This window comes from Crocodylus siamensis, chromosome 4 (genome assembly GCF_052110815.1).
Source record: "Crocodylus siamensis isolate JL-2025a chromosome 4, ASM5211081v1, whole genome shotgun sequence".
In the NCBI taxonomy this organism is placed as follows: domain Eukaryota; kingdom Metazoa; phylum Chordata; order Crocodylia; family Crocodylidae; genus Crocodylus; species Crocodylus siamensis.
Window position 1 is genome coordinate 79,701,429 of NC_143398.1, and position 24,703 is coordinate 79,726,131.

The following is a 24,703-nucleotide window of genomic DNA, read 5'->3' on the forward strand; positions in this document are numbered from 1 at the left end:
ATAAACAAACTGCCAGAAGCTGCAGCACGCAGAGCAGCGGCCGGCCGGGGATTAGGGGCAGTTTCCTCGGGGCAGGAGCAGACGCGGGGCGGGGGGGACGAGACGGAGCCCCGAGCGGCCCCGGGGGCGGCGAGCGGGCCACGGCTGGGACAGCCCGCGGGTGTCACAACCCGTGTGTGCGTGTGTGTGTGTGTGTGATGATTTCATTTGAACTCCCGTCCCCTCTGCAGGAGATGGGGCCGGGGCCCGTGAACCCCGCGCCCTGCAGCCGGGCGGGCTCCTACAGCTCGCGGTGAACCGAGCTGGGGGGGGGGTGAGGGTTTAATCCGCACCCCCAGACCTGGAGAAGTCCCCTTCCCAATGCCAAGCGGTCCAACGCACCAGCTCCAGGCCGGGCTCGTGCCACGCGCTTGCGAGCCGCCCCGGGCGGGCACCGCTGCCGAAGCGGGTGGAGGGCGGCCGGGCTGCACGGGCGGGAGGAAAGCCTGGCACTCAAGGCTGGAGCGGGGGGCCCCGAGCCCCCAACTCCGCTGATGGACTAAGAAGCTCGGAGCCGGGCAGGCTGCCCCGGATGAAAAGCCCGCAGGCTCCCAATGTAACCCTCGCTCCTCTGCGGCCACACGAGACGCGCGCTCCGAGCGCCGCCGCTTCAGGCCCGGTGTGTGTGGGCCGCGCCGGAGGCCGGCAAGGGGCTGCCCGGGCTGGGGGCGGTCGGGCGCTTCCGAGCCCTGGCCTGCTCGAGGGCCAGGCTGGGCCAGGCCTGCTCCGGCGCTTTGCACCCACCTAGCGTGCCGGAGCCGGCCCGGTCGCGGACTCCCTCCGTTTCTGACTCTCTCCATCGCCCCCCCCCTCCCCCGCAGCACCCCCGGGTTGCTCTTGGGCCCCAGACCGCGCCTTTCCCCGCCTCCGGCCGCATCGCCCCTGCCCTGCTCGGCCCCAGGCCCTTGGCGATGCCTCCCGAAGTTGCACCGCTCCCAACTTTTGCCTCAGGCTGGGCTGGGGGAGAGCGGGGGGGAGGAGGGCTCGACTTTCCCCTCTCCTTTGCAGCAAGGGGAAACATTTGCGGCGAGGAAATCGCCTCACCCCCCCGCTTGCGCGTCTGTCCGCCTGAAACGGCTCCGTCTTAAGCGGGCCTGGAGCTCCCCTCCCGCGTCGGGCTCGGGCCTGGGGGGACCCGGGGTGGAGTTAGCCGCCTGCCTATTTTCATATTCATTAGCAAGGGGAGGTTGCGCAAGGAGCCCTGCTGGGCTTTCAAGATATAAAAAGGGACTTCGGGTCCCCCCTCTCAAGACAAGACAAATCAAAGGCTGGGAGGCGCAGCGGCTCTCGTGAGCTCCCAAGGTCTCTCCCGCCCGCCCTCCTCTGCTCACAGTCCTGCCTCTGTCTAGGGAAGAGGCTCCCCAGCAGCCTTAGATGATTATGGATTTTCTGAGCGAGAAGTTTGCCTTGAAGAGCCCGAGTAAGACCAGTGACTTTTACATGGGAGCAGGAGGCACCTTGGAGCACGTTATGGAGACGCTGGACAACGAGTCCTTTTACAGCAAAACCCCCGCCAGCAAATGCGTGCAGGCCTTCAACCCGCTGCCAAGGGCTGAGCATCATGTCAGGCTGGAGAGGACCTCGCCTTGCCAGGACAGCAATGGTGAGTCTGCCGCGGGGATGCTGGAAAGCGTTGCTGCTTTCCCAGGGTCGCTCCTTTTATGCCGTGATAACGGGAGGCGCTTTAATGCCTGGATTAACGCTTGGGAGGGGGAGCGGTGGGGGCGGGGGGTGCAAGGGCTTTCAAGCTCCATCACCCCCTTGGAGATCCTCTGGAAAACCAGCCAGCCAGCCCCTTTCCTAGGGCTCCTGCCTGCTTTGCCTCTTCGCTGCAAGACAAAAGAGGCAAGTCCCAGCCCGACAATAACAGCCCACGTTTGCAGCCAGCAAAGCACCCACCTCCCCAGTTAAGGAGAACCGCCCCCCCCCCGCAGGGTGTAAAGCAGGAGCCCGTGGCGGGGGGGGGCAAAAATAAAACAGCAGCTTTTCTGCAGCAGGTCCTTTTGTTACGGGCTGCGGTGAAGTTTGCTTGTCCCATAAGGAAGTAGCTTTTGGCCGGCGTTGGGATCCGTGCAGAGCATCTAGTCGTATGACAGGCGACTTCTCTTTAAGCTGCAGTTTCAGACGGAGAGGAGCTGCGGGAGTGCGTTTTGCAGCAATGATCATCTCGGTTTCGATGAGATATTAGGAAAACCCCTCTCACTGGAAGCACTGGAAGAGGTGGTGGCATCTCCATCCTTGGCCCGGCTTGCCAAAACCCTGGCTGGGATGATCTATTTGGGTGATGGTCCTGCTTTGAGCTGGGGGTTGGACTAGATGGGCTCCTGAAGTCCCTTCCTACCCTCATTTTCTAGGATTGTATGATCCTTGAATCTATGATCATTGCACCTCCCAGCCTTAGCACATTAAACCGAGGGGGGTTTAAACCCTAACCAGCAATCGCTTGGAGATGCTTCCTTAGCCCTGCAAGCATGGTCCCTTGCTGCCCATGCCGGGCAAATGAGCTTTCCTAACCAAGAAGGCTCCTTTGCAGATATCAAGCCACCTTAGGCAGGGTCCTTAACGGTATCTGCTTGGTAAAGCATTCCTTTCTGAATACATTCAGCCCAGCCAAGTCAAATGTTATCAAAACAAGCCATCTATCTTTCCTGTCTCTTATCACAGACCTGACCACTTCGTTTCCAGGCAGTGAAAACCCGTCTGGAGTTCTCCGAAAACTTTTTTCTCCTCGTATCTATCGTGCTGCTTTCAAACGAGCGAGTTAGATTTGGGATCTTGACAAAGCACTCGTTTGCAAATCAGCCCAAACAGTGCAAATGCCAAGTACAGAAAACTGATTGCCGTGCACCAAATGCTCTAATATACCCTTCGGAAGTAACTTTCCCCTTTGCCAAGTTGGTCGTAAAATAGATCTGGGTTGCTGTTCATTATTAACACCCCTCCCCCGATATTCCAGATCAAGTAATCATTTAAAATATTTACTCTTTATCATGCATTTTAAGAGCTGAAAATGGAAAAACGTTGTCGCATTTATTTAGAACGATCATTTACTTAACTCGATTGCAAAAATATACTTATTGTTCATTGCATGCTATGTTAGTACAATATTCTAAAGTATATTTTTGAATTGATTCATAAGTATGTTTTGAATTTCTGGAAGTTAAGCACCCGCAAAAACAGAATATAGAACATGTTACTTCTCTATTTTCAGATATACGAGTTGCAGTTCTGACATTTTATTCCAACTGGCTTTACTGTGTGTAGTTCAATGTTTATTAAAAAACACTAAAAGGCAAAAAAAAAAACCCCCAGTGCTGGCCAGTGGAAAGTTTCTAGATATGGTGATAAACTCCTGGGCATGACAATGGGAATAAATAAATGAATAACCATTACTATTATGAAAATATTTTTGAGACAATTGTTTTTTATCTTGCACCATTTTAAAGGCAGCACCAAAAATACAACGGCAGTCTTTTACTCTTAAAAATAGCAACAACAAAAGTGTTAGGTAGAAAAGCAACAGCAGGTTGATTTATTGAGTGTAGTTATTGTTAATCAGCTTCTTTAATTTATGCTTGGTGTTTTCCTGAATTATTTATCTCTATATTGGGGGTCATGTATTTGTTCACTCAGCCTGATTTTAGCCAAATAATCTTTTTGTTATAATTGGTATTGGTGAATAGATAAATAGTATAATAAAATAAACCTGAATGCATTGCACTGGATCAATCGTTTGGAAATACATGACTATGTCAGAAAACCTTAAAACAATGGTATTCCAAATGCCATCCTTCATGAAATTTGTAGTACAGTAAAAGTTTGTTTTGCTTCTTTCTGCAAAAAAAACTTTCAAAATTTGTAATGTTTCATGCCTTATCTAAACTGCATGACATTTAAAAGTTTTATTTATTTTTATGAAAAGTTAAAGAAAAGTATTTTAACTATTACTTGTCACTTATTCTTTTCAGAAAAATAATTAGTGTTTTTGCTATACTTAATGCAAAAGACATTTAGAAATCCTTTTTAGTTAATTCACTCTTTGAACAGTCTGCTACAGTTTATAATCACGGCAACTATGATTGAAGACTATTTATTCCAGTTAACAAATCCAAGAGAATTTATATGGATTTTTTTGCCTTTGTGAGCACTGTTAATTTTATTTTCATTTGCTTTTGTTGTTCTTGGTTAGTCAATTTACAGATGTTTAATTCATTTTTTATTTTGCATTTTTCATAGCCTTTTTGTTTAATTTCTGTCCTAACTTAAAAGCATTTTTGTCAGGAGCTTTATACCATTTATTGTATGTTAGAATGTATTATGTTATACCATTTATTTTATGTCAGAATTCTATATTGATGCAACTCTAATTTAAAGAGGTTTCAAATATTGCCTATTATTTTTTGGCTTGCAAAATCCAAGAAATCTGTAAATCTTCCCATGGAAACTTCTTCATCCTTCATCCATTAGTGAAACTATGATAGGTATGAATCCAATTTATTATTACAGGATACCTTGTCATATGAAATCACTTTGAAATGTATAAATACAATTGAGCAGCTTCCTTATGAAAGTATTTCTACAAAACTTCAGAATTAAAAACTTGCTTAACCAGTTATTTCCCCCCCCCTCCCTGTGTACAGTGAACTATGGGATTACTAAAGTAGAAGGACAGCCTCTTCACACAGAACTTAACAGGCCCATGGACAATTGCAACAGTCTTAGGATGTCTCCAGTGAAAGGGATGCAGGAGAAGGGAGAACTGGATGAACTCGGTGATAAGTGTGACAGCAATGTCTCCAGCAGTAAGAAGAGGAGGCACCGGACCACCTTTACCAGTTTACAGCTGGAGGAACTGGAGAAAGTGTTCCAGAAAACTCATTACCCTGATGTATATGTAAGAGAACAGCTGGCTCTGAGAACAGAGCTCACTGAGGCCAGAGTCCAGGTAGGAAACTAACTTAAACATTTTCCAGGACAATTTAAATGTTCTAGGGACTGATCAACAGCGCACTGGAAGACTGTACGGAAGTCTGTAATGCTGTAACAAACATTACGTTTTTCTTTTTTGTGCCTGCTTGTGTGTGTAAGGATGAACCAGTTAATTGAACTGATAAAATAACTTTCTAAAATAGCTTCAGTGCCCTGGAAACTTGCAGAGAGGGGAAGAAATGAAAAGAAATATAGCAGGAAGTTAGGTTTCTGATAATCCTGCTTTCCTTAACATTTCAGGCAGTGCATGCACCAAGTGTCAGTCTGAGATATATGAAAAAAGGTGCTCTATTGAGAAACACAACTTGAGTATGGTGGATCCTACATTTTTTATGGTTTAAAATAGTAATCAGCTTTCACATTTCTTTCAGAGTCTATACTGAAACCACATATGTGCATAGTCAAGACCTGATACAATGATCTCTATGGGAGCTGAGAGTACTCAGTACCTTCCAGGATTCAAAGCTAGTTTCCTCTGCTTGCTTTCAATCCTGCATTTTAATTCCTAGGAATTAATTGTATTGTTCATCAGTTAATTAATTAGTGTTATATTTGTATCCCTTAACTGTACATATAACTGATTTATATAATACATGTATGCAAAATAATCTGTGCATGCATATTTAATGTTGAACCAAAAGAATTAAATATGAAGAAGAGCTGAAAAAATAACAACAGCTTTTGAGTTTTGTTTTCAAAAGTTAAGTTTAGCAGCAGTATATATTAGTGGTTGCATTTTCAAATTTTATTCTGTTTTTAGAAGTCATATGAGCTCCAGTGTTATTCAGTTTATGGAATATCAGTAATGCAGAATCTTTGTAGAATAGGATTTTTTTTAAAAATTAACTAATACATGAGGTAACAACTTCACAACCTGTAAGTTTAAAAATAAGGTAAGAAATAAAGGTCAGTTTGTATGCACACAAATGGAAGTTAAATTGAGATCACTTTTATAATCTAATTCAATGAAATAACTTGAATAAGATGAATGGTCTTTGCACGTCTTGTAGTCAATGAAGTGGCATAGGCACTCTTGCCATTTGACAACAGGATCCAAATTCTTTTGGCTGCACCCATGCAACATTACTGATGTCAAGAGAATTGAGTCCTGTGAATTTAACCACTGAAACCCTGACAGATAAATCTTTTTAAAAAAATAAGGATTTTCTTGGGTGTGACTTCTATTCATTAGTTTGTCCTTAGATTTAAAAGAAACACATGTAAAACATTAACACCATGGTTATTTCAATTGCATCACATTCGGATCAGGGGGATTATCCAGAGTAAAGTAATACTCAGCATGGAAACAAATGGAAGAATGGGTTTCAGACTTATTGTTTGACTTTGTGGAAACTGTTCACATTTTTTGTTAGGCTTCCTGAAATTTAAGTATGAAAATGGATAGATTAAAGGTGCAAACTTCTGTTTAGCTAACATATTTTCAGAACATTTGTTTTCTATTCTTTTATCCAAAATCTTTGCCTGCTTAGAAAACAACCGTTATTTGCATTTCTGATCAGCCACACGGGAAAGGAATATGAAAGGAAATGGTGATCATTTTTATCCCAAGTAGCAGAAGTGTTCCATCACAAGATTAAGCAATTTAAAATGCCTTACATCATTAGAGGCAAGCATCTGGCAATTCAAGGATAACAAGCAGCAGATTTTTGTGTTACTTTGTGTAGGCAAATTGTTACTTTATCTTTGCCAAGAGTCAATTTCTAGTAAAGTGATGTAAACAGAAACATTTTGGGGGATTGTCAAAGGAAAACGTGTGTGCTTTTTTCTCCTTTAGTTACTATACATTCAAGCAAATTGTTTTATTTACTTTAGCAAAATGATCAGCTGGATACCCTACCCACATTTCCCTTCACCGCCATTTCATCAAGATCCAATTTAATTTTTGTCCTGCATACATGCAGAGCGCGCCAACCTGAACCTAATTTATCTAAGTTGTTCTCTTTCCTGCTGCATGTCAGTGTAGTAATTGGCACCCATTTTAAGGAGATTGTCAAGGTCTTTTTTCAATGAAAGAGCCTCATTACTAAATTCCCTTGGCATGTTCTTGGTGCCTCCTGTGGAGACAGCAGGAAAAAATGCTTTTCTTTTTCTTTTTGTTGAGCCCCAGGCATGATAGATAATACAAATTTACCAACAAGTCCTTAGAAAATATGTTCAACAGGTATAGGTCTGTGCCTTGTTTTGATTGCTGGGGACAGTTTTCAAAACTGCCGTATTAAATTTGCAGTAACTACTGGGAAATTAACCTGAGCAATAACATGCCCCTGCTGTTCAGACAATATCAAGGGCAAGTTTGAGTCCCAAAGGAGACCAGGGTAAAAATCCTCAAGAATTACAAGCACTAAAACCAGTGTTAGCTACCAGAAACATGTTCAGATACCTCCATTATACATTTTAATGACAGTTGAGTTTAAATTATTTCCTCACCCTGCAACCTTAGGCATGGTTTAATTCATATGCTATTCTGGAGTATAAATCACATGGCTTTATTGCTGCATCAGACATAATGAAGTAGAGGGACAGATACCATATTTTATACAGTGACGACCACAGTGAATTTATTTACGAGAACTGAAATGTTTGCCCATTGCAGAACAATAAGGGCTTGACCTGGCAGCCCTTACTGATGTTGAGGAGCAATTACTTTTCTGAGTATTTACTTTTAGTGGGATGATTCTTATGAGTAAACATTCGCTACTGTGGGTGCATCTACATGTAAGCTTTACTGCAGAGTTGACTAATTAACTCGCAGTAAAGTGTCACCATCTACACACTACAAATACTATTCTATGGCAGAATTATTTACTCTGCTGTAACGCATGTGTAGCTGGTGACCAGGGCTGGCTGTGGCATGAGGGTGCCACAGTCCAGGGTCTACCTGATGGCTCACCTCACACTGTAGCACCCTCATGCTCCAGCCAGGCCCTCTGCAACACAGTGATCCAGGGTGGAGAAGCTCTGGGATGGCAGGCTGACCCCCCGGTCCCCCTGCCTGCTGGGGCTGTGCCGCTTCGGCTCAATGTGCTGTGTGGTCTGCGGTGCATGTGTAAATGCTGCGCCCAGGAGCAATAAACTGTGGTGCAAACTGTGCCAAAGTTTATTCAGGTGCATTAATAGCATGTACAGATGCGCCCAGTGGCCACATCCAGACATGCAGGGGTGTGCAGTTTGTGGTGCCGCAAACCTCTTTGTGGCACTACAAACCACGTGTGGCAAATGTTAAAATGTGCCCTGCACTGCAAATTTGCAGTATGGGGCCAAAATTTGATACCAGAAAAAAGAAAAAATGGCACAAAAAGCAACCCAACACACACAAAACAAGCATGTGCCAGCACACGTGAAGGCCCAGCTGTCCAGGGCAACACTCTGGCTTTCAGCTAGGCCTCTGTGCTGCCTGACCTGTGCCCCTCCTGCTACAGGCCACCACGTAAGATTGCTGGGGCCAGCACTGGTGCTGTTCCAAGCCTCCAGCTCTCCATGGCCGAAGAGCAGGGAGGACTGGGCAAGGGCAGTTTTGCCCCTTGCGGGACAATTTTTCTTGCAGCAAAGCTCATGTGCATAGGCGTGCACTGCGGCAATTTGTAATGCTAATTGATTATATAAAAGGCTAGGAAGAGGGTATAAAATCAGATCTAGGCTCCTTTGCACTGAAGTTCCATAGCTGTTTGTCAGAAGGATCCCATCAAAATCATGTTAGCTACTCATTAGAATAAGAAGTACTCTTTACGTAGGCTTTTAGACAACACAATGATGAAAGCAATATAAATATTTAGAAGTAGAGATACGCTTATGCTTCCTGTAGCACCAGAAAGTACAGTACTGAGATACACTGTGCATGTTCCACACATATAACACCTCAGACCAGAAGTAATATAGTTACCATAGTCTGGCTCTGTGCATGGACAAAAAACTCTGACACTCAGCAGTGTAACACTAAGGTAGCTTCACTATATTTGTTTAGGAGGTAATGCAAGAACAACAGGCTCTGTGTATCTCAGTACAGTGCAAACTTGGCATCGTGGCTGAGCAGTGTAGACATACCTTAGCTTTAACTCTTAAACCTAATCCAAGGACCGTAATAAACTGGACTCTTTCTGTTGATTTCAGTGAGCATTGGCTAAGAACCAGCATGAACTTTCTTTCCTCCCCAGACCTCCCATTGCTCAAAATGGGGAAAATGATGCCATGACCATTCACTGTATTTTATTACAAAGTAACCCGAGTCCCATAACTGCTTATTTTTTCCCCAAACTTGACTAGTTGTGGCCATTGCTTCAAGGGCCTCTCCATCACTGGCACAGCCCATCAGGCTGGTGGCCAGCTTCTCCCTCCATTTTCTTATCGCTCCAGGCAACGTTTATATTCCTGTACCTTAAATAAAGAGCTCAGCTAATCATAATACTAGGAGACAAAACTTTTTTAGGTATGACTTGCCGCAGCTTCAGCAAGTTACTCAAAAAAACTGAGTCATTCTCTGACTACTCCTTTTAGTCCTGGGAAAGAAATAGATTCCCTATATACGTACCTAAAATAACTAGAATTTATTTCAGTAGACCTTGTATGGAGAATAGAAATTCTCCCTTTGTAGAAACACGGACATTTTGACAGTTGCCTTCCAAAGTCTCTTGGTTTTAGTAAAGCCTCTTCAGTAGCCGTCTTTTGATTGCTGTTTGCTTCTGTGATTTAGGTTTGGTTCCAAAATCGGAGAGCAAAATGGAGAAAAAGAGAACGGTATGGCCAGATCCAGCAAGCTAAAAGCCATTTTGCTGCCACCTATGATATATCTGTTCTACCAAGGACCGACAGCTACCCCCAGGTATAGTAAATAATATAGAACAACATTTGGACTTCCTCCCTGCACATCAATATGATTATAACCCAATTTAAGTATTCAGTTATTATTACCTATATACTAAGATTAGTTACTAGACTAAGGCTTTGGATATTTGCCCTTCCTTCCTTCCTTCTTTCCTTCCTTCCTTTTAATTTTAAACTTGCGTCTCGATGATGCTATCCATACAGCGACCTAGAGGGAGAACAGCCATTATTTCCATTGCACTTATGCTGGAACTACTGTACACCATCCCTTTTCAAATTCTTTTCCTTTGTAAAGTATTTAAATAAATATGACATTTTGTAGCTTTTGTAGCTTCAGGGCTTTTTTTGGTGAACCTTAGTACTTCCTGGACAAAGACTTTCAGGAGACTTGGTGTCGGCCAAGGCATTTGTTTTCTTTTTCTCCGTCCTTCCTCTACAGCACACACACTCACTAGTTACTGTATATTTTCATTTCCCCCCAATGGTGTTTTGTTTTTTATGCTTTTTATAAAGGTCAAAAGACTTTGTAATCATCGGAGCTGCGACTACAAACAACAGTTCAAACACTGACACAGAATAATTAGCTTTCACAGCCTACTGCTGTAATTTTTTATGAAATAGAGATTTATAAAATAATAATTTTTCATAAGTTATGGAAGCTGATTCATACTTAAATAGTTTCAGTTAGTGTAATTTTCTTTCTTTATTCCAGAACACAGAATACATAGGGATGTTTTTCAGTAATTTACTCTTCCGATGAAATCCTGACCCCATTGATATAAATGGGAATATTGCTATTAATGATAATTTGGACAGAGTTTCACTTTTTGTATATAATCATTAAGAATCAAAGCTATCATGCCACTCTGAATATGTTTTGATAACAAGAGGTCTTTTATTATATGATTACTTGGAAATTTGGTCTTAATCCCACAGCCATTTAAACACATGCATTTGTATATTCACACAAGCTGTCCCATTGAAGATAATGAGATTGTGCACAAGCATAGAAGAAAAAAAGATGTTTCTGGGTTTTCAGGATTAGACCAAAAGGTGGGGAAGATGATGATCAAATCCTTCTTAATCATTATACTTTAGTTTCTCTTCTCTTTCCTTTTCAGGCCCTATGTCCATTCACTTTGTTGTTCTCCCTTCTCCTATCCTTTGGTCTTTAATATCAAGTCCCCTTGCTGTTCTTTTGCTTACTTGCTTCTATGTAATGGGTTCTTACTCACTTTTAATCCACTCTTACGCATCTCTCCTATTTTTTTTTTCATTTCCACCTCCCTATTAAAATAATTAAAAAAAATATGAGTGCCACAGGCGAATCCTAAGCAATACCTTCTCTTGTATGACAAAAATGGGGTCTGTATCTTTATCTTCATTGTGCTTTGTCATTTTTGTTGATTTGGGAGCTCTTGGCCCTCAGAGACGTTACCAGGGATCACTACATGGAAGTGGCTCTTGTCAATCCCCAAGCAAAACCTAACCTTTTTTCACAATGCCTATTGCAAGGTTCCTTCTTCAACCAAATGCCTTTCACTTAATCAGTTTAAACAGACAGCCCAACTATTAACTTGGTCATATTAAGAAATAAGTCTCCCTAAGCATCATTATTTATATTACTATCTTTTTTTGAATGGCTGAACTTTCAGTAGTGCAAAAAAATACACACACCATTCTGGGATCCATAAGCTGTTAAAATACTAAAAGTGTGTTTTTAAAATACCATAAAGTGTAGAAGGTTGTAATCCACATTAAATGATAACTGCTTGTCAATTTAGTTTTTCAAAATAAATTATTTAATATTACAGGAGAATGCCAAAGAGAATATAACTGCACCCACTGAAAATGTCTCTGCTATACTTTTTATTGCCCAAAAGTCATTGCTTTTTTTCCCCATGAATCTAGTGAATTTTTTTTCCCTAGGCTAATGTCATGCCTATCAAGTTTCAGAAATGAATGAAACTTTTTATCACTGAATTGTAAAAGAAAAACAGGGATTTATAACAGAACAGAAATTCTGATTATAAACTGTTAAGCAAGCCATGTCAACCTTAGCGGAACATGTATTTTTCAGACATATATATATATATAGGTGGATACATATCTACATTGACACACAAAAAAAGAACAGGCATAGATATATTTATTTGGATTTGGGCCTGTCTTTATGAGAAAAGTATACCAAATAGATTCCCTGCTGACTTTAAACAGAAATAATCCAATTTTAAACTAAAATACAAGGGTCAAATCCCAGAAATGAGTCAAATCCCAAAAATGAGGCAATATAGCCAGTTTAGAATAGTTCTGGGTGTGCATGCCACGTATACCACTCTGTCTCAGGTGTACTCTATGGTGTATGCTCAAGGCTTCTCTTAGGGGGCTACATTTTTTCATTTCTGGGACTTGATGTGCACTGAGCAGGTGTAAAAGGTGCTGCCGGATGCAATATGGGGGCAATGAAAATATGATGTATGAAACCCAGTATGAAAAAGGGCAATGGACACTAGTTTCACTGTATTCAAATGTCTTTGGCCTGACTTCTGCCTCGCTCAGACCCATATGCATGCGCACACAGAGATCACACAATTTATAAATTAATCAGACTACCAATATGGGAGAAAGATAAAAAATTACTATTGTTATTTCTATTTTTAAATGTATGAGAGGCATTTGACATGGCAGTGATGCTTATTAGAAATATATTCTGTAATTATATTACAGTCAGGATTTACTTTTGTGATCTGCCTGCTTCCCTCTGATTCTGATCATGAATTATGAATTATGATGTTTTAGTGTGACTGCTGTTAACACAGCAATCCTAAGGGCACAACACTTAGAGCAAGAAATAACAACACAAAGTAAACTAATCAGCCAAGTTTTTGCTATCACTTTGATGTACACCTAGGTAAAGAAGCTTTCTTAGCAACTGGGACCACCAGTAATTAGAACTACTTTATAAAATCCTTTTACATATTGATGAATATTTGCCCACCCTTGTCTTTGCCTATAAAAATACATGAGTTCTAGAGAGGATACAATCATGTTCCTTTCCCCACTGTACAAGTTGGGAAACTGGGAAAAGCCGTTGTATTTACTGCTGTGTGGCCTGAGGAGCAGCAACAGATGTGAAACTCTGCTCTGAATTGTGGAATTGCAGCCTGTTGGTTTCTGCTTTGAACCTACCCATGGCTGCATTCCCAACACACACATCCCATTTGTGGTCCAGCAGAAACAGACAACTGCGTAGCATTGCTGTGCAGCAAACAGAGGGTGTGGAGAACCCCTGCTTTGTTTTTCCACTGATTATCCCCATCATACACAAAGTGACAACACGATGTTTCTAATGCATTGGACTACAGGATTTCCCCATAACCAAGAAAGAATCTTTTCAACTTATTTGAGCTGGAAGGTTGTGTCTGAATTTTCTGTTATTTGGCCTGAGCTATTAAATTATACATCTTAATCTTCAAAATAGGAACAGGCAATTTATTTTTGGCCTTTTTTACAGACCATAATTGTTTGCTTTATCTATTCTGATCTAACCTAATTACTTTTACAGTTGTTGACTGTAGATGGAGGTTGCAGTGCAAAACAATTGGCCAGTATGTTGTAAAAGCAACTGGAAATGCCAAAGCCACCCAAATTCTGCTCTTGTGTTTCCACATGCCTAAATTATAAATTATAAGGGTAGCTAACAGTAAGTGGCTGAGAGAACTTAATATAGTACTTGGGGCACAATCTTGGGGATTTAGGCTCATCAAACATATTGCAGGACAAAATAATCTTGATACCTGAATTTTCTTAAAATTATATATTCGATTAAAAAGTCCTGCAGTGTTTTCAGCTTTTCTGATCAACCACAACATTGGTTAAAATATTTTTTGAATGTGAATATTTCAAATGTGAATATTGCAAAATTTGGTTTTTGCAAATTTTTACTTACAGTAAAAAGACATAACACATACCTTTTTTAATTAGAAACTTATTTGGACATCATTAGTGGCAATAAACGGTTTTCAGTACTGTAAAACTGATAAAATACATTATGTCACAGGGTATTTTTTTAAAGAGAGAAATAAAATATTTACCATATTAAGTTAGAGTAAAATGTGCCAGATGTTGAAAAACATGACTATGCCACTTTAGGACTAGACTGTACTTACAAGGCACAGACCTGGGGCAAATTTACTTCATGGAGGTATTGTGACTGTGGTAGGAAGAATAATTTCAGGGCCCTGAGGGTGCACTGACTTACTGACCATGCACTTCTCACCCCTCTGCAGAGGGTCAGTTTTGGAGACTGGTATGAAAAGGGAGAGAGAACCCTATGACCTTCAGGGAAGCTAGTGCCACTGCCAGTGATAAGTCCATAGGAAGTACCAGGTAATAAGTATTGTATTTACCCAAATTCAAGATGACACCCCCCGCCTCCAATAACTAGATTCTATCCACAGAAAATGTATACATTTTTTATAATTTTCCATGTATAGAATCTAAATTATTGGAGGATCATCTTAAATTCACACCCCATGCCCAACTGCAAGTGGTGGGGAGACAGGCGATGACCAGGCAGTAAGGGGTCAGGCAATGGGGTGACAGGAGTTGAGGGAGTCAGTGCGGGGTACACAGGAGGGCAGGCCATGGGGGATAGGCAGTAGTATGGAGGTGGAGTGGGCAGCCAGCCTAGCAGGGGGCAAGCAGCTTGCCCCCTGCTGCTTGTCTGCCCCATTTAACCCAACTTGTGTCTGCCCCATTGCTGACTTGAGCCTCTGTCCCTGCTTTTATCTGTCTCCCCGCCTCAAGCCTCTGCTTCCCCTGCACTTCTTCCTCTCCCCCAGCTTACCCCCCACTTACCATCAGGCTCCATCCCCACTCCAGCCTGGGGTGCAGAGCATGGCCCCCAGCCCAACCCCAGCAGTGGCACTGGGTTGGCAGCTCGGCTATGGGCTTGGCTGAGGCCATGCTCCAGGCTGCAGTGGAAATGGAGTCTGCCCATGGGTAAACGGGGTGGGGAGAGGGGGAGTGGGGGAGGGCAGAGGCTCGATGTGGATATGAGGGGCAGGGGCCTGAGGACGCAGTGTGGGAGAGGCAGAGGAGCAGAGGTAGTAGGTAGGGATGATAGACAGCAGTTTCATCCCTGCTTGGTCCCAGGGTTGGAGCTGGAACTACAGCAGCTGCCTGCCCACCCACCTCCTCATACTCAATTTCAAGATGAGGGGTTCCCCTCCCCATATTAAGTGAGGGAGAAGACTTTGTCTTGAATTTAAGTAAATATGCTAGAAGCCAAAATTAGCTTGTTTTCATCCAGCTATGCTCATCCATGCAGGTATTGCAAGCTGACCGTATATCCCACATTATTAAGGCTTAGTAGTCAGTCTAGTTTCACTCTGATTACTTTAAACTTAATCCATATAAAAATCTAATCCATACAATTAAGAACTTCAGTCATTAAATTATATTACATCTGTAAATAATAGAAGCGGAATATATTTCTCTCTCCCAAGCTAGAATTCTCTCAGACTACTATTTTCTTTCTCCACACTTTTGGAGTATTTTTTTTCCTCTTGTGTCACTGAAGTTGAATTCCTGTTGCTTTTCCTAATGCAGTCAAGAGTAGATGTGAAGGCATGCATGTACTACCTACATGTATGTTACCTATCTGTGACTTTTCAAAGAAAATCTGGAGCTTCAAAAGAAGTGGGAAACTATAATGGTAGAAAAGAAACAGTGACCAACCATTACTATCACACTATTCCATTTGGCAATGTAAGCATGTAAAAATATGTATAAATATGCATGTGATGTTTATTAAGCTCTTGGATCATAATTCCAAGTCAGTCCTTCTCCTGATGCATATAGGTCACTCCCATTAGCCACAGTTACATGCTTAAATTCAGTCTCTCATGTGGTATGCATTATATACCATATGTTAAAAGAGTTAAAATAAGTTTTTACTATCGCCAACAGAGAACTGACAGATAACCACAGTACCAGTATGGGTGTCTGTACATGGCAGTCAAAGCAGTAGATGTGTAAGGTAGTGTAGAGAACCTATGGATTGTGTTAAAATAGTTAACTTGTGTACTAGTAGCAGTCTGGCTACAACTGAACAGATCTCAGCACGGGTTAACTATCCAAATATTTACCTTTCTTCTCATACTGGTTTTGTAACCTGTACTGAGCTCTGTACTCCTGCACAGGTCTGTTAATAGTAATTAAGATTGCTAGCTTGTTTAAAGGAGAAAGTGTTTTGTCTATAATACTCTGTACTAACTGTCACTCTTATAGCCATGAGAACTGATCATGCTAAGCAGCAGTGCCTCTCATTTTTGATCGGGTTGCACAACATACAACGCATTTCTTTTCTATTCAATAAAAGCACCATAGTCACTTCACCAGTTAGAACTTTAAAATATTTGGTCCTTGGTTTATCAATATTGCCTTTCCCTTATCATTTTATGTTGAAGCTTAAATGTTTTGGGTGAAAGTCAGTCTATGAACACAAGACTACCTGCTGGTTCTGTAGTGGGATTTTTCCCCTTAATAGTATCCCTTCAAAGATATGAAATATAGTGTTTGACTATGTCATAACAGCGTTGTATGGCTAGCTCAAAGATTTTGGGGGGTTACAGTATATCTGTACAGTATATCTGCTCTTTACAAGAAATAAAACTTAGTGATATTTAGAATACTGAGTCATCTTTGGTCTGGCCAGCTCATGTACTAAGAGGGTGCAAAGGAGAAACCCTTCCATGTTTCTTGGCCTAACCAGAGACCGAACTGACCTGTGGCCTACTTCAGAGTTGCCCAATAGAGTTGCTGTTGTAACTTGTGCTAAGTCAGTTCTTTTAGAAGCTTCCATTGGCTTGAGGTGCCAAAAAGTGGTGGCGGTACAAGAATGGAAAGGAAGAAGAGTAGAAAAAAGCAGAAAGGGAGTGAGAGAACGAGAACAGGAGACATGCTCTGTATCAACTCTCTCGTCCTGCTGTTAGGACATTCCTACATTCCTTTGTACATCTAGGGAATCCTTGGCAACCCTATTAGGGCAGCTGTTGTCCGCTTTGTACTGTCAAGCAAGAAACAGAGACAATGGCAAGGACCTGGTTCTTTACCATATTATTATTTATTAATTAGGATCTAGAGACAAAGAGAGGCTTCCAGACTGAACAGACAAGACAACATGAGACAAATGATATAAGAAATATCTGTTATCATAATAGTGGGACACAGCAGGTCACATATAGGCGACTGGTAGGGCGTAGATGGGGGTTCCCCCCCGACTGGGCCGGGGCCCCCCAGATGGCCAACTCTGATGCTGTTGGTAGGGCTGGTGCCCCCCCGACAGGGTTGGTGGCTTCTGCGGTGCCCCCCCGAGATTCAGGAGGCACCAGTCACTCATGACAGGTGATATCTTCAATGATATTTAGGTTCTTATCTCCTGCTGCTATTGTTAGGCACACAGAAATCTTTTGAGTATCTTTGTAATTTGTCAAGCAGTTTCATAAGAAGTCTGTGGTAAATTGGGGACTTGACACCCTAGAAGCTTGGCCTTTTTACATGGAAGAAAACAGAACCAATTAGAATATCAATTACTTGAGTTAATTTTCTTACTCCAGTTCTATCAGGTAGAAGGTTATATTCTAAGGAAGTGACATCATAATCCCAATGATAACTATGACTTTTTGGTTTTGTTGATATCATAGCTATGAAATCAGACCCTATTTTACCTATCTGGCAGGATATAAATATAAATAAAACATACAGTAGGTAAATATGTTGAAGGGTTCTGGTGATTTCATGGTAACCACAAGAGCAAAGCTCATGTTGTTTGTGATGTTAACAGAAACCAGAGATGTATGGCATGTATAGCCTTATTCACAGCCTTCCTGAATTGCCTTTTATATAGTTCATGTATCACACAAGACTTTAAGAGGAAAAATATTTTCTTTAAATTCATGTACATAATGTCCCTTTTCCCTTTCACATACCAGAAGCAGCTCTGATAATTTCTACTTATTGTAAAGCATTACTGTATTTATTTTTAATTCCAGGATGTATTTTACACCTAGAAATTCACTTTAACACATTCATGAAATAAGACCTTTCTAAGTAGGAGAACTATGATATCATGCACAATGAAAGCAGAATACTTTTCATGTACAATCATTAAGAAACCTGTTGCATATGAGCTATAAGTGCACAGGCAGCTGTTGATAGCTGCTTGTGAACCTCAGGTGGTCAGGAAAGGAGGCAAGGGAGCTTGAGCCTCTGACCATGTGGAATGGAGCAGGGGACAGGACATTGTTCTGAGAAGACATGCTAGGTGTTACTGCCAAGATCCAGGTTAACTCTTCCTTGGCCCTGCAGCCTGTGCCTAATTCAGGGCACTGGATCCTCATTTAGCAGCTGTGAGGCCAAAGAAGAATTAATCTGGCTCTGGGGGCAGTGACACCTCTCTTGCAGCAGTTTCCTGCCCTGCTCCACTCTGTGCAGCTTGAGGCTCAAGCCTCCCTGCCTCCATTCTGCTGCCTTTGTCAGATGCAGGGTCAGAGTGACACTTGGAGGGGGCTGGGGTTTAATTTGTGGCATGCCTGCCAAAAAGGATCACCACTGTATGCTTAGAACACGTAGCATTCTTATGAAGCAAGCTGCAAGATTTTTCCAGGCTCTTCTGCTTTTCAAATTTGAACAACTTGTTGGAATTCCTTTTTCTGCAAAGGAATCTGTGTGGGCAGTTTGTAAGCTTTAAGAATCAATAGTTTGGTTGCTATTCATTCAACAAGGCCTAAATATATTTGAGCATTTGTGGACTTTATTCTGGACTCACACCTGTGAAGTCTCTTTGAAGTCAAATGTGTTTAGGATAAAAATATCATGAACTTTTGTGGTACTCTATTTATGGTTTGATTGAAACCCAAGTCAATAAAAAAAAGTCACAAGAATGACTGACTTTGTGGCATCTCTAGATGGTATAGGTTTTTATGCACTTTCAAACTGAACCTAAAATCCTCAAAATATTTAATGTCTGTCTGTCACAGGAGACTTATCCACTAGGGCTGTGCGAAGCTTTGTGTGCTGATTTGATTCAGAGGAGATTTGGCTTGATTCAGTGGCTGAATCTCCAAATCCAAATTGAATCAGGGGACCAATGAAAAGGTTTGAATCAATTTGAAGCTCTCCAAATCTTTTGCGAAGATTCGGAGCGCTTTGGTGATTTGGGCAGTCCTTGGTATCTGCAGCATGGAGCTGCAGCTGGACTCCAAGCTGGTAAGTAGGGGTGGGGTGGGAGGCTGGAGGAGGGGGAAAGGAACCATGGGGAGACCCCTGCCAGGCCCCATCCCCTGCCTGCTTCCCCAGCCCTGCCAACCCCTGCCCACTCTCCCAGACCACCCCCCATGGCTGCCCCACCCACCCCAGCACCCGGTGCTTTAAAAAAAAGCCCCACTGACCGGGTGCTGCTGGGCAGGTGGGTGATTCCTGCTGCCCCCACTGCCCCACACTGCATGGCTCTGCCATGACCCCCCCAAGCCCCCCACAATGCTCCCCTAGCACCCCTCTGGCTCTGGCCCTTTAAAAAAAACCCAGGACTCACTGCTCTTGCAGTGGTCTTGGGGCTTCAGGGGGCTCATGCAGAGCCCCGCACATGGCATGGGGCAGTGGGGGGCAGTCCAGATCAACCCCCCCACTAGGCAGGAACTGGTGAGTTGGGGGGGTTGGCTTTTTATTTCTTAGAGGGCCAGAGCTGTGGCAGGTGGGGCAGCCATGGAAGGGTCAGGAGGGGGTGTCAGGGGGCTTGTGCAGAGCCCCCAGGCAGCGTGGGGCAGTGGGGATCACCCCCCCACCCAGCAGCATCCGTGAAGTTGGGACTTATTTTTTCCAAGTGCTGGGAGTTGGGGCAGGTGGGGCAGCCATTGCTGGGTTGGGATAGCAGGTGGGGGATGGGCTGGGGTGATTCAGACATCTGGAGATCCAGCAGCAGCCAAATCTCCAAATCAGATTTGGCCGAATTGATTCAGGACAGTGATTTGAATCACCGAATCGAATCACTGTCGCCCCCAATCAGCTGAATCTGAATCCAAAGTGAATACTAGCTGCTTCGCACAGGCCTACTGTCCATAGCCTGGGGACATATCCACTGATCAAATCCCCACTTCTCTCAGGCACTTCAAGCAGGTTACAGACAAAATTCTATCAGGACTCATACCTCTTCAGCCTATACAGTGGCAGAATTTGGGCTATGCTTTCTTAAGACTATATTAAGAAGACAGGTAAATGAGACTGTCTGATGCAGGGGTTGTCAACTGGGGGTACACTATGCCTGGGAGTACTTTGAAAGTTCCCACAGGTATGCCGGGCCAGGTGGGAGCACACCACTGCTTCACAGGAACCACTGCTTCACAGGAACAGGGCTGGGGCAGGGCGAGCGCAGCAGTGTCCTTCTTCACCCCCCATCCCCTGCTCACTGTCCAGCTGCTCACCACCCCCCCACCTGCCATCCAGCCAAAGATACCCACTCCAGGGGTACACTTATTAAAAACGGGGCTGCTGGGGGTATGCTTAGTAAAAAAGGTTGAAAACTCCTGGTCTAATGTGTATTAATTTCAGAAGTAATTGGATAATAGATAATGGATAAATATCTGAAGTAGTCTGGAAATATCAAAATCAATCTTTTTTTGTGAATTTTCTAATTTCTTTAAGTTTCATTTAACATGAAAACAGCAACACAAGAGGAGCTTTATAAAATTGTAGCCTTTAGATCACACAGTATGAGTGCATCTACACATTGTCATATGGTGAAGTTGCTACAGCACCGTGCTTTAGTATTTCCTTTTGTAAGTACTAAAGCATGGAGTGGGACAGGTGGTTACTGTGCTATATGTGTGGCGCATGGTTAAATTTCACCACTACATTGCCATAGTGGCACACTATACCAGTTCCATGGGGAACACATCACTATGGTGATGTAGCTGGCAATCATGTATAGACACACATCATGCTGTCTGGCAACATAGTATCTTTATATGTCACTTTACATGTCTTGCATATTGGTAGAATATAACACTGAGTGATATGCAGCATTAGTGTGTAACTATTAGTTTTAGATTTCCATTATAGACATACTGGGGAAGATCATTGGGCAAAGCCAACTGGTATGAGTTATGCTAATATACACCAGCTGAGGATTTGGCCCATTCCTGCTAAGCCTAATAATTTCTGGATTATTGTTGGCACAGGCCAACCTTTAGCATTTCCAAGGATTAGGCCCTCAAAAAGCAGAAGGCCTGCAGTAAATTATTCTAATCAGGAGTTTGTGAAGTAGGCTTGCTTTGAAGGAATGAGCATAAAGAATAGAATGAGAGAACATTCACTGCATGGCAATTTGAAATGTGTAAAGGATTCTTGTGTTTGTACTTACTAGTAGCACAAAACTACTATAGCTAGATAAGAACACAACAGGGAAGATTTTGGGTAGATTTTGCTCCTCCTTTGCAATTGAAACAATCCCCTGAACATTGTTGGAGCTTATCATTCTTCAAATCGCAAGCCTTAACAGGTTTTTGAAGGGCCAAACTAGTTTGCCATCTTGTGATGATTTAAAATTGGCTCAGGCAAGTTCACTAGGGAGTAAGAAGTCTAAAAATCATGTGAGGTGCTGTGGGCCTCTGAAGATCCTTGCAATAGTTTCAAAAAGCTGGGGTGGGTAGATGCCCACCTAAGCATCCTAAGCATCACTTGGGCCGCTTTGCTCCTGTGGATCCCAAGAGATCCACAAGAGGAAGTACCCAGTCATCTCTGTCAAGGACCTTGTTCTTTCCATTCTAGCAGACTACCTGAGATGTACAGGAGCAGATCTTTAAGAGGTGTGAAAAATGTGTACATACATGTTTGCGTAGACAAGAGTATCAGGAAGGGATGTTATTCTTCCCTATTGGCCCTAGGTACTCTGCAGGAAACTTAGCAAGGAACATTTCTCTTGTACTACTTCTTTTCACTTCTGACACTGAATCTGAAGCTACTAAGGACACCAGATTAATTTAACAGCTCCCTATGACCCATGCCAACATTGCTATTTAAAATACTAACTTGAGGAGCTCAATGAACCATAATTTATCTCTTTTCTTTTTTGTTGGTGGGTTACGCAGGTTTGCTACAAAGTAGCAGGAAAAAACCCCAGCAATATTTATATACTTACACATACACAACATTGTGTGCATCTGTTATAATAAATTATTTCAAACTGATCTCAAATTTGGCAGAAAAAAATTGCCCTTATCATAGAGATAACCTACCTATACTGAAGCCAAAATTCCTTGACCTACAGATTTAAAGGAGGCATAACCGGTTTTACAGTGAGCAGCTTAACTATGGAAAAATTCTGCAACTTGAAAGTATGTGGCACCAAAGGTGTGTGTCACACTTTACAAGCTCATAATAAGGGTCCAAACCCAACATGTTGGAGTGAAGATGTTACAAACAGACACGTTTGTAGAATGATTGGAAGTTCACAGTAAATAAATAGAGTATAGAGCTTGTGGTGGAGCTGTTCTTGACAGTGTATGAGAGAGAGAAAACCTGTTTGCTTGATTTATTGTCACTTTAGTAAAGTTTGTAGATTTCCTTTTATTTATTATACAGAAAAGAAGTGTATTACAAAAGATTGGAGCTGCCAGGCCATGTAAGAGAGATAAGTGTATAAGGAGGTATTCGAATGAAGAGAGCATGATTGCATAATCAAAAAAGTCTATTCATGAATAAGGTGGCTGCAGTAGAGGAATATGCAAGGTAAAGACCGTGAAAAGACAAAGGAGGGAGTGTTGGATATGAAGTTTGATTGGAACAGAGTGCTCGGTGAGTTAATATATATACATATATATAGCCTGAGAGAGAGGCAGGAACTGAGTTGCGCTGAAAAATTATTCTATACAACCATCTATCAAATATGAGAAAAAAACATACATTCATAAATAGCATGCATACAGAGAAGATAGAAAGCCAGAAGCAAAAAAAAAAAAAAAAAAAGGAGCCTTCAAGTGACTGCCAAGCCGAGAAAGGCATTGCCTAGCAAACCCTGCATAAGCGGTTACACCAGAGCTGCAGCAGACATTGCTAGTAACCACAAAGTTTGTCTCCTAGTCTGTCATGCAACCTTTTCCAACAAAAATGCCATACACTGTAGCCAGTTAAGGCAGAAAGCTGAAAGAAATGCTCACGGGTGTAATTTTGTTTAGAAACATCATGAAAAGGGGTTTTTACTTAAAACCATTTTTGAAACCACTTTAGAAAGAAGCCATGAATGTATTATGACTCATGTCTATATCTTCTGGATTCATTTGCTTTAATACACAGCTACTTGAGACTATTAAATTCCTTAATTTTTTTTCTGTTCTCAGACATCAGTAGCTTGAGAACCTTACCTCTGTTTAGTTCAGTTTGGCATATTCTATTAAATTAGAACAAATTACATATTTTCAACTAGCAAATGCTTTTATACTGGCAGTGGGTGTTATATACTTTGCACTTTTACACATACAATCCAAATGAAGTCCACTGACTTCATTGGCTTATATCCATTAAAGGATGGGTATAGTGAGGTATATCATTAAATAGTGTGGAACATAGGCAATGCATAGAAGGGGTATGGGGGGGCACATGCCCCCCCACCCTTGACAGAGCTGTCTCCACCACTGACGCTGCTGGCAGCATCAGTGGGGGCTTGATGTGCCCCCCCTGCAGTGGCATACTGACGTGGGGGTGGAGGGTTGGTTCCCCAGTGGCACTTCCAGGTTCAGCAAGATCGGCCACTGGGCCTCCCCTCCGGTCAGTGATCAGCTGCTGGGAGACTCCCCTGCCTCTGCTCAGTTATCGGGTACTCTCCCAGATTCAGGAGGCACTAGCCCATGATGTGGGAAATATTACACAGTGATTTAATGGGAAGGCTGAAAACAGGAATTAGCAGCCCTAGCTCCCAGACACATGATCCAATACTCCTACTCATGCTGTATGTTCACTGTATTTTTTAAAGTAATTTAAGAGAAATAGTAAAGTAGTTGCTACTGTTATACAGTGCAGCTAATTATGGATGTATTGAGTGAAGCGAGATGAAGAAAGCAAGCAGAGAACAAGAGAAAAAATATCTAAATTTAATTTGATTTATTTTATATATTCCAGATTCAGAACAATCTGTGGCCAGGAAATGCAGCTAGCGGTTCTGTGGTTACTTCCTGTATGTTACCACGTGACACTTCCTCCTGCATGACACCTTATTCTCATTCGCCCCGGACAGATTCTGGTTACACAAGCTTTTCAAACCACCAAAATCAATTCAGCCATGTACCCCTGAACAATTTTTTCACTGACTCATTACTTTCTGGGGCTACCAACGGACATGCATTTGAAACCAAGCCAGAATTTGAAAGGCGGTCCTCCAGTATTGCAGTTCTACGAATGAAGGCAAAAGAGCACGCTGCCAATATTTCCTGGGCTATGTAATATAATAATACCCCCTTTTTATAAATAACAAACCAAAAACATTCTTATTTTGCATATTTAAAGGACACAACAATAAGCTGCTGTATGTGGAATGCTAGTGGTCAGGATATATGTGAAACCTGCTTAAACAAGTACAGTATCCTATTTAACAATAAAACTTAAGAACAAACCTGGATAGATACCATGCAAAAATGTCAACAAGATCTGTTTTGTTGTATTTTGTTTTTATATCCAAACATATTTTGTTGTACCAGTTGATGAAATATGACTATAAAGCTGCAAAAAAAGAATAAACTTATTAAGCAAATACATCCGCTATATTTGGTTTATGTCAGTGCTA

At 42.2% G+C, this 24,703-nt stretch overlaps 1 protein-coding gene across 1 annotated transcript; it reads left to right on the top strand.

The window, feature by feature from the left end:
* The first annotated feature begins 468 nt into the window (after positions 1–468).
* Positions 469–24,663, top strand: ALX1 (ALX homeobox 1). Its single transcript, XM_090042638.1, has 4 exons — positions 469–1,642; positions 4,680–4,984; positions 9,737–9,865; positions 24,043–24,663. The coding sequence occupies exons 1-4, from the start codon at positions 1,414–1,416 to the stop codon at positions 24,361–24,363; spliced, it is 984 nt and encodes a 327-aa protein (XP_089898764.1). The 5' UTR covers positions 469–1,413; the 3' UTR covers positions 24,364–24,663.
* The last annotated feature ends 40 nt before the right edge of the window (positions 24,664–24,703 follow it).

Coding starts and splice junctions, on each gene's coding strand:
- ALX1 (XM_090042638.1), top strand. CDS start 1,414: ATGATTATGGATTTTCTGAGCGAGAAGTTTGCCTTGAAGAGCCCGAGT. Junction 1,643..4,679: donor GCCTTGCCAGGACAGCAATG/GTGAGTCTGCCG, acceptor CCCTGTGTACAG/TGAACTATGGGATTACTAAA. Junction 9,866..24,042: donor GGACCGACAGCTACCCCCAG/GTATAGTAAATA, acceptor TATATATTCCAG/ATTCAGAACAATCTGTGGCC.